The sequence below is a fragment of the Echinops telfairi genome, unplaced genomic scaffold, assembly GCF_000313985.2.
Source record: "Echinops telfairi isolate 266 unplaced genomic scaffold, ASM31398v2 ScPeMD7_2;HRSCAF=8, whole genome shotgun sequence".
Lineage (NCBI taxonomy): Eukaryota > Metazoa > Chordata > Mammalia > Afrosoricida > Tenrecidae > Echinops > Echinops telfairi.
Window position 1 is genome coordinate 15342134 of NW_022103898.1, and position 10425 is coordinate 15352558.

Here is a 10425-nt window from a genome sequence, read left to right on the forward strand (position 1 = left end):
GCCTTCAAAGTACTCGCTGTTACACTTAACACATTTGTCAAATCTGGGATTTCATTCTTGGAAACATTTTTCACTTATGTGTTTGGATGTCTGACAGCACCTCCCTCATTTTTTTTCTTCACCTCTTCTACGTCATCAAACCACTGCCCTTTCATGTCTCTCTTCATTCGCAGAAACAAAAAGAAGTCGCACAAAGTGAGGTCAGGTGAGTCAGGTGCATGGGGAAAGAGAAGCATACTGTTTTCTTTTGCCAAAAACTGGCCCACTGAGATGGCATTATCGTGGTGGCAAAACGAGTCCCCATCTGCCACAAATCAAGCCTTTTTTGTTGCCCACTGTTACACAGTCTTTTCAGAACCTCTAAATAGAAAGCTTGATTAACAGTCTGATCTGGTGGAACGAACCCCTTACAAGTCGACATTTTCGTCCATTAGGGAAGTTGACAGACACCCAGAACCAGGTAATCAATGGACATTTCACCTTTTTTAAAACAAGAGAACCACGTGTACGCTTGTTTTTCCCATAGTGCTGTCCATGTAAGCTGTGTTCAACACCACACAGTTTCTGTAGCATTTTTTCCCAAGCAAGAAACAAAATTTAACAGCTGCACATTGTTCTCAAATCAGCCATCACAGAAAATGAGGCTCAAATGAAACTGCTTTTACAAAAAAATTCACTGTGACCAAAGAGAACCTTCCAAGGCAATGCCACTGGCTGTACTAACTCAGAGTGAGCTGCTCCATGCTCGGCTAGCAGGAATAAAGTGTATTATAAAAATTCTGCTCTGTTCAGTGCAATTCTGTTTTTTGGGAGGGTACTCCCTCGTATTTACAGGTTTCTTTTTACAGCCCTAAACAGTATTACCCACTGGTAGCCCCCTAATCCCTCTGCTTGAAGGTTCTAGTTGATCACAATCCTGTGTACAACAGAAGGCAGCCCTGCCCGATCCTGGGCCACTCTCAGTCACTGCTATCTTCTTTATCTTCCTCACTGACTCCCTACTAGAGGTTGACTGAGGAAGAGTGGCCTTCTCAAAATACAATCAACCATAATGATGTGTGGATGGAGTAAAGCCTTCGGGACCTTTATTTGCTGATGGCATACAACTCAAAATGAGGAGAAAAAGCTGCAAACAACAATTAATGACTGGAATTTGGAATTTATGAAGTGTGAGTGCAAGAAAACTGGAAGTTGTCAAAAATAAAATGCGTAAAAATTGTTATTCTACTGTTACTGGCCATTTTGAAAAACAAAAACAAAAAACATAAAGTTTACTATGCTGGGAATGATGGATTCAAGAGGAATGGTGTTGTGTTCATTGTCAAAAAGCTAGATCTTGAAATGTACACTGCTGTCTGAGATAGGATAATGTCTACTGGAAAACAAGGAAGTCCAAGCAATCCAACTACTAGTGGAGTTTATGGGTCAACAGCAAAAGCAGGTGATGCAGAAATTGAACAACTTTACTGTCTTCAGCCTGTAATTGATCAAACATGCAGTCAAGATGCATCAATAATTACTGACAAATGGAATGCAAAAGTTGGAAAAAGAGGAAGAAACAGTAGTTGGAAAATATAACCTTGACAGAAATGAACCAGAGATTGCACAACAGAATTTTGCATGACCAATGATGACTTCATCGCATATACATCTTTCATCAACACAAATGGTAATTACGCACATGGCTTCTCCAGATGAAATACACCGAAATGAAATAAATTGACTACATCTGTGGAAGAGACAATGGAGAGAAGCACATATCAGGAGCTAAAATGAGGCCAGGGGCCGACTGTAGAATAGTTCAGCAATTACTCGTATGTAAGATCAGATTGAAGCTGAAGAAAATTAAAACAAGTCCACTAGAGCCAAAATATGACCATAAGTCTATCCCACCTGAATTTCCAGATCATCTGAAGAACATTCAATGCACTGAACACTGGTGACCGAAGACCGTATGAGCTGTGGGAGGGCATCAAGAAATTTCATACTGCACGAGGACAGCAAAAGGTTACGCAAAGGACAGGAAAGAAAGTAAAAAAGTGGATGTCAGAAGGGACTCTACAACTTGCTCTTAACCATAAAGTAGCTAAGGCCAATGGAAGAAATGATGACGTCAAACAGCTGCACAGCAAACTTCAAAGGGCAGCTCGAGAAGACAAAGTAAATATTATAATGAAATCTGCACAGCCCTAGCGTGGGAAAACCACAAAGAAAGAACACACTCAGCATATCTTAAAGTGAAACGATTCAGGGTAAAATTCCAGCCTTGAGTTGCAATCTTGGAAGATTTTATGGGTAAAATACTGAATGATGCGAAGCATTAAAAGAAGATGGCAAGAATACATAGTCATTGTACCACAAAGGACTACCTGACGAAGTAGTAAATGAGCAAGAACCAATGGTACTGAAGGAAGAAGTTCAAACTGCACTGAAAGCATTAGCCAACAACCAGGTTCCAGATATTGATGAAATACCAATGGAAATGTTTTAAAAAGCTGTTGAAGCGCTGGAAGCACTCACTTGTCTATGCCAGGAAATTTGGAAGACAGCTACTTGGTCAACTGATTGGAAGAGATCCCTATTTGTGCCCATTCCAAAGAAAGGTGACTCATAGGAATGCTCAAATTACAGATCAATAGCAATGACATCACATGCAAGTAAAATTCTGCTGAAGATCATCCAGCAATGGTTGCAGCAGTACACTGACAGGGAGTTGCCAGAGGTCCAGGCTGGATTCAGAAGAGGACGTGGGCATCATTGCTGAAGTCAGATGGATCTTGGCTGAAAGCAGAGAATACCAGAAAGATGTTCGCTTGTGTTTTATTGACTATGCCAAGGCATTAGACTGTGTGCATCATAACAAACTATGGGTAGCCTTGAGAAATGTGGGAATTCCCAAACATTTCATTGTGCCCCTCTGGACTCGTACATGGATGAAGAGGCAGTGGTGTGAATTGAAAAAGGGAAGACTACCTGGTTTAAGATCAGGAAAGGCATGTGACAAGGGTGGAGCCTCTCACCATACGTATTCAAACTGCATGCTGAGCAAATCATCAGAGAAGCTGGCTTAGATGAAGAACTTGGCATCAGGATTCGAAGAAGACTTATTAACAATCTGTGGTTTGCAGATGACACAATCTCGCTTGCTAAAAGGGAGGACTGAGGCACTTGCTGATGAGGATCAAGGATTGCAGTCTCAGTATGGATGACAACTCCATGTCAAGAAGACCCAAATCCTCACCACTGGACCAGTAGGTCACATGATTCACATGATGATAAATGGAGAAACAATTGAAGTTGTCAGGGGTTTCGTCTTGCTCGGGTCCAAAATCAATGCTCACGGAAGCAGCAGTTCAAGAGATCAAAGACACGTTGCACTGGGTAAATGCACTGCACAGGACCGCTCTCTCTCCTTTTTAATAAGTTTTATGGGCACATAATTTACATATCACACAATGCAATAGTTCACTCATATCAAGGAGAGTTGGGCAATCGTCACCATAACAGTTTTAGAACATCCGCCCCACCCCGCATGGTTACATCATCTTTAAAATGTGTTGTGGGATCAGTCAGTTCCAGTGCTCCCTCCCTGCTCCTGCCTTCAGTGTTTGTTCCTGAAACCCCCTTTCCCCTCCCTACCCCTCACCCCCACCCCTACATCCCCTATATCAACACTTGTATCCGGTGTGATCCTTATGTTTCCAGTCCTGTGCCTCACAAGTTGGGAAACCCAACAGAAGCAATAAAACACAACATAGAAATAAGGTGGTAATGATATAATAATAATAATAAAAAGACCAAAATACAAATAATGAGTAAGATAGATAAGATCCACCATTAACATTAAAAAAGCGAGGGAAGAAATTTCTATCATGGAACAACTAAGAGGTACTTGCACCCAGAACCAATTCAGGTTAGGTCTATAGGGAGTCATCTGGCCAATACTGAGTTCGAATCAGCACATTCAAGATGACAGTGGTCTCTGCCTGACAGTAAGGCTGCTCATGACTCTTGGCTGTGGCTAGACCTACCAGCTCAGTCTGACTAGATACTCTGCAGATGGGTTTTGGGCTCTCACTGTCCTCCATAGCCTTCTACAAATCACAGGACCTCTTTAGAGTATTGCAAAGCCAGGAAGTTACTTTGAGGACCATGGTGTGCCTGACCCAGGCCATGGTGCTTTCAATTGCCTCACACGCATGTGAAAGTTGGACACTGAATGAGGAAAGCCAAAGAAGAATCGATGCAATGAAAATGGTGCTGCTGAAGAATACTGAAAGTACCAGGGACTGCTAAAGGGACAAACCAATCTATCTTGGAAGAAGTAAAGCCAAAGTTCTCCTTAGAGGCAAGGATGGCAAGACTTCATCTTACATACTTTGGACATATTGTGAGGAGAGACCAGTCCCTGGAGAAGGACAGCCTGTTTGATAAAGGAGAGGGACAGTGAAAGAGGGAAAGGCCCCCAAGGAGATGGATTAACACAATCGTGCAACAATGGCTCAGACATAAGAATTGTGAGGCTGGCACAGAACTGGGCAGTGTTTTCTTCTGTTATGCATATGGGTCAGAACGGATTCTGGGGCACCAACACCAACTCCCTAGAGAAGGGCATCCTGCTTGGTACAGTAGGCCAGCACAGAGAACCTCAGTGAGATGAATTTACACAGTAGTGCCACAACGGGCCCAAACATAGCAACGATGGTGATGATGGTGCAGGGCCACACAAGGTTTTGTTCTGTTGGACATAAGGTTGCTGAGTTACGATGAACTGGATGGCACCTAGTAAAAAACGAGACACAAGGTGTGACTAAAATAAGGGTGTGATTCAAGTGATTTCAGTAAGGATATGACCAGGATGGATAAGGGGTTTGGGTAAGGGTGGAACCACAGTAAAAGTGTGATTTGGTTCATACACTCTTGTAAGGCTGCGCCTCAAGATAAAACCCACCCTAATCCTGCCTCACGAGTCCTGGTGCCGAGGTGGTTACTAGTAGGGCAGCGAACTGCAAGGGCAGCAGTTTGAAACTGCCAGCCATGGGGAAAAGGTAAGGTCTTCTACTCCTGTAAACAGTGTACAGTCTTGGAAACCCACAGGAGCAATTCTATCCTGTCCTAAAGGGTTGCTTTCACTTGGAATGGACTCAATGGCAGTGAGCTGTTTTTTTGGTTTAATCCTGCCTCATTAGCATATGAGGGTATGGCTTAGAACATATAAAAAAGGATAATTACGTCGGATTGCAAAATGGAGGGCATTTGCACAGTACTGCCTAGCTTAACTCCTCATGTTCTCCAATAGACCTTTAACCACTTAAGGTAGCACCTACTACAGAATGAGAGTCCAGTACCACGGAGTCAATTCTGGTTCAAAGCAACCCTGTACAGGGCTTCTGAGGCTGTAAATCTCGAGAGAGCAGCCAGGTTTACCTTTCTTGTGCAGAGTAACAGGTGGCTTTGAACTGCTAACCTTGTGGTTGCAGCACAAGAGGGTTAGAAATGAGGCAAACTAGACTCTATATATTGCCAGCTTTTAGGTACTCAATCTTTAAGTGAGCAAACTGTGCAGATCAATGTTCCCTAAAGTGTGGTATGCATTTCCAAATGGTATGTAAATGAACATTAATCATTTTTGATAGATATATTTCCATTGTGGTAATACAAAAAACTTCCCTGGAATATTACCCTTGTGATATTAAGGATATTTTTGTGTACGCACAGGCAGGTTTATTTAGATAAAAATACAAAAGCAATAAAAGAGTTTAAGTGGTATGAGCAAATTGCAAAATTGTGAGGATATATCCAAATGACTACAGTTCTGAAAAAAGCAGACTAGTAGGGTCAGACAGTGACTGCTAATGGGTAGGGGCTCTTTTTTCGCAGGGGTGGATGGGGTGGGTGTGTAGTGATAAAAAGGTTCTAGAACTAGACAGTGGCGATGGATCCATGTTCTGTGAATATACTACTGTCATTAGGTGCCACTGAGTCAGTTCCAATCACAGTGACCGTATGGTATGTGCAGCACAATGGAACGCTGCCTGGTCCTGTGCCTACACTGCAGCCGCGAAGCGCTAGTCCATCTTGATGAGGGCCTTCCTCTTCTTGCGGACCCTCTCGTTTACCAAGTAGGATGTCTTTCTCCAGGGGCTGGTTCCTCCTGGCAACGTGCCCAAAGTACATGAGATGAAGTCAAGCCATCCTCACTTCTAAGGAGCACTCTCTGGCTGTACTTCTTCCAAGACAGATTTATTTATTCTTCTGGCAGTCTATGGTATATGCAATGTTCTTCCATAACACTGTAATTCAAAGGCACCGATTCCTCAATCTTCCTTACTGGAATGCACATGAGGCTTGGGTCAAGGGCATCTTATAACATGGCTTGGGTGAGAAGAATCTTTGTCCCCAAAGTGAAATCTTTGCTTTTGAATGCTTTAAAGAGGACTTTTAAGCAGATGAGCCCAAAGGAACAGATTCTTTCTTTGATTTCTGGACTGCTGCTAGCATGGCACTGCTTGTGTATCCAAGTAAATGAAATCGTCGACAACTTCAGTAGGTTTTACACACAGTATGTGAGTTAATACAGTGGTTATAAAAAAAAAAGTGGAGTAGAAAATCTGAGACGCTTTCTTTTACGGTTACGAAGTATAAGTAACTCACTCAGAGAAGCTGGTTTGTTTTAAACTGTTAAATATATGTACTAGGGGACTTGCAACATTTGTGGGAAAATCACATTATTTCTTAACTCCATTTCCCCACAAACTTTTTGAAACCCTCCTGTGTGTATACAAATTTGTATAAGTATGCACACATATATTTAGACACATCTGTTGTACACAGGGTTGCTATGAATCAATACCACAAGATGGCACCTAGCAACACAGATGTCTATGTATATATATGCATACACACACACACACACAAACACACACACACACACACACACTTTCCAGCTAGACTTGAAACTTCCTGTTTATACTTTACTATTCATATTTTCTATTCCCCAAATTCCTGGAATAATACCTACGTACTCAACAAATATTTGCTAAACTAAATAGGAATATCAGAGAAAATTTGATATGTGGAAAGTGTTTAAATCATTTTTACTTCTAACTTGCTAGGAAATATGGGAATGACTAAATATAAAAAATAAATAAAAATCAAACAAGATACAGTTTCAGTTCTTGAGGCCTTTGGTATTTTAGTAGTTGAGTAACAGTCCATTTCCACATGGGATCAGGTGAATGAATAGCTAAAAATGGCTTCTGGGAGGGTGTCTGCTCTCTTTGCTGAAATGTTCTATTAGAACCATTGGAAAGCTGGACGACTTCACCACTGGGTTAGCCACAGGGGTAATCTGGTTAGAAACTGAATATGGAAATAGAAATGGAACATGACAGCTTTGTAGGTTAAGTGATTTTGAAATTGAAGCTTAAAAAGACAAAGATCTCCCCAGGGCACAAAACCCAATATAATTCAAGTGCGGAGCAACAAAGAACTTGAGAATCCCAATTTCCCCATATTTGTTACTTACTTTCTTTTTCATAATTTTATTGGGGGCTCATACAACTCTTATCACAATTCATACATACATCAATTGTGTCAAGCACATTTGTACATTCGTTGCCATCATCATTCTCAAAACATTTGCTATTTAAGCCCGACATCAACTCCTCATTTTTACCCCCTCCCTCTCTGCTCCCCCCTCCCTCATGAACCCTTGATAATTTATAAATTATTATTATTTTGTCATGTCTTACACTGTCCGACATCTCCCTTCACCCACTTTTCTGTTGTCCATCCTCCAGGGAGGAGGTTATATATAGATCCCTGTAATCGGTTCCCCTTTCCACCCCACCCTCCCGCTACCCTCCTGGTATCGCCACTCTCAGCACTGGTCCTGAAGGATCCTCTGTTTGCTACCTATTTTCAAAGAGGTAGAGGAACTCTTAACCTGACCTACAAAGTCTAGTCTGTCTACCTAAAATCTTGCTGTAAATGCACAGACAGGTCACTCTCTTAGAAGTTCAAGTGATCCAAACTGCCATAGGATTTGTATTCATCATTTCCATGCCCCGCCCACCCTTTTAATAAAAGGATTTCTTTTTTTTTTTGGGGGGGGGGAGGGCAGCGTTTCAAGAGGCTGGTACTAGTGTAAATTTGAGAACCAGCAGGTCGATCCCAAATCTCCAGATGTTTCTTATGACCATTGTGGCTTCTTCATCACTGTGCCCTGAGCACCTGGCCGCATCTCATGTACATTTCCTCCATGAATGAGTATGCGAATCCAAGTTATCTAAGGACCTGGACTCACCCCACTGACCATTGTCCTTACCTCAGTTTCCTGCAGACGGTGGCCAATGAGGCTCAGGGACTCCCCCAACAGCTGGAGGTGAGCAGCAACATCAATGGGCTCTGTTTCTGGGGCTTTGGCTGGTGAGGTTGGGAAAAGCATAGTGCTGGGTGGGGACTTCTTTTGGGGTGACAGCACTCCTGTTGAAGAAGCTGAGAAGAGAGGGGTGAAACAGATCAAATTCACCTGCGGTCGCGAACACCACAGACATGTTCTGGCTAAAGTTTCTTTTTTTTCAGAGACCGACACCAGACTTTGGCAAATGTATGGCTTGTGTGCCAAATCCAGCCTGTGACCTGGTTTTGTATGGTCTGTAAGCGAAGAATGGTTTTACTCTCTTAGGGGTTGTAAAGCAAAATCACCCCCAGAGAAAACAACAGAGAAGAATGCATGACAGAAACTTGTGCATGACCTCCAAAGCCTACAATATTTTGTACCTGGCCCTTGACAGTTTGGTCATCTCTGACCTCCATTTCCCAAGTGTGACCATCATTTGGCACCCTATGGCATGCAGGAATATTAGTGGGTACCGAGATCTGCTTCTCACGTAAGCTACAGCACTCCAGGGCATTGGGGCGGAGGGGACTCTGGCTCTACCTTTCACTTTCACGGCGCCTTCGGAGCCGGATGCTTTTCTCTTCACCGTGGTAGCTTCTGCTTTGTTCTGCTTGTGTTGCAAGTATTGAGCTTTCTGCTTCCAAACCTGCAGTTGGGTTAGGACCAAATAAATCAAAGGGGCAAAGGAGTAAGAGGGAAGGCAGGCATGGGAGTGTGGGAAACTGAGGACCTAGTCTCTACGCTGGCTACCACAGGGCTTAAAAGAATGGCTCTAGTTAGAGAGAGATCGCAACAGTTCTGAGATAGAGATAACATCAAATATACATTTTCCAGACAGAAGGATATCCTCACAGTATTCCTCACTTCCCCCGCCTAAAGTGCTACTTTAAAGATGCCTTTTACAAGTGCCTGGCTGCTAGCTATGCAGCTCGAGACGACCTATCTCTGAGAGCAAACAAGTTTTATTGTCTTCTCTGCTCAAAGGGTGGATGACTCCCTTCTGCTGCCTGCTTCTGATGCTGGTTGTGGGTTGTTCCCCCAATGAGCTTAGGGACATCCAAGAGTTAAGCCAACGCCCACCTTGTTACATATGTGACTGATGGGGGCTTGCTAGCCCCAAGACTATATAAACCAGTTGAAAAATACATTTGGTCTCTTGATCCTGACATCGGGAAAGGTGAGCCCCCGTCCTCCGTCCCCACTCTTTCTGTCTCTTTATTTTCCCTAATTGTACCACTGCTCCTTGGGCCCAATTGGTTGTGGGGCTAGCCCCCACATGGAAGACCAAAATGAACAGCACAGGAGAGCAGGCAGGGCGTTACAACTTTTTAAGCTGAAGGTTACTGAAGAGGCTTCAGAGATGATGCTCACTCTAACTGAATTACACACACCTGTCAATGCCGTGAGACAACGGTGGCATTGATTTTGACATCACTCTAGGCTGAGCCTCAAGGGCACAATGATTAAGCACCCAGCGGCAAATCAAAAGGCTGGCGATCAGACCCAGCCAGCAGCTCCGTGGAAGAATGACCTGGCTGTCTGTCCTGGGAGGAGTACAGCCTAGAGCAGGGCTCCTCAAACTTTTTAAACAGGGGGCCAGTTCACTGTCCCTCAGACGCGTTGGAGGGCCGGACTATAGTTAAAAAAAACAAACAACTATGAACAAATTCCTATGCGCACTGCACATATCTTATTTTGAAGTAAAAACAAAATGGGGCAAAAACACCTAGCAGGCGGGATAAATGTCTGCTGCGGGCCGCATGTGGCCCGTGGGCCGCAGTGTGAGGACCCCTGGCCTAGAGAACCATCTGGAGCAGCTGTACTCTTGTCACACGAGGTCGGAAGGAGATGACACCATGTGACAGAAGAACAAGGTTGAAATGCAAAACCACGGAGTAAACATCTGATTTCAGTACAACGTCCACATGGTTTAAATATGTCCTCTCGCCTGGTGCTTGGCAGAGTGACAATGACATGGAAACCAGAAACTAAGGGTTAATTACTCAGTGTTTCACCAATTG

The 10425-nt window shown here is 43.4% G+C and overlaps 1 protein-coding gene across 4 annotated transcripts in view; it reads right to left on the reverse strand.

The window, feature by feature from the left end:
* HMGXB4 (HMG-box containing 4) overlaps nucleotides 1-10425 on the reverse strand; it is a 42385-nt gene that overhangs the window by 3022 nt on the left and 28938 nt on the right. For all 4 annotated transcript variants that reach the window (XM_045292772.1, XM_045292766.1, XM_004700319.2 and 1 more), the window contains 2 exons: nucleotides 8945-9050; nucleotides 8330-8499 (listed from right to left, as the gene is read on the reverse strand). In XM_045292772.1, coding sequence (XP_045148707.1) covers nucleotides 8330-8499; nucleotides 8945-9050 — 276 coding nt within the window. The remainder of the gene's footprint in view (nucleotides 1-8329; nucleotides 8500-8944; nucleotides 9051-10425) is intronic.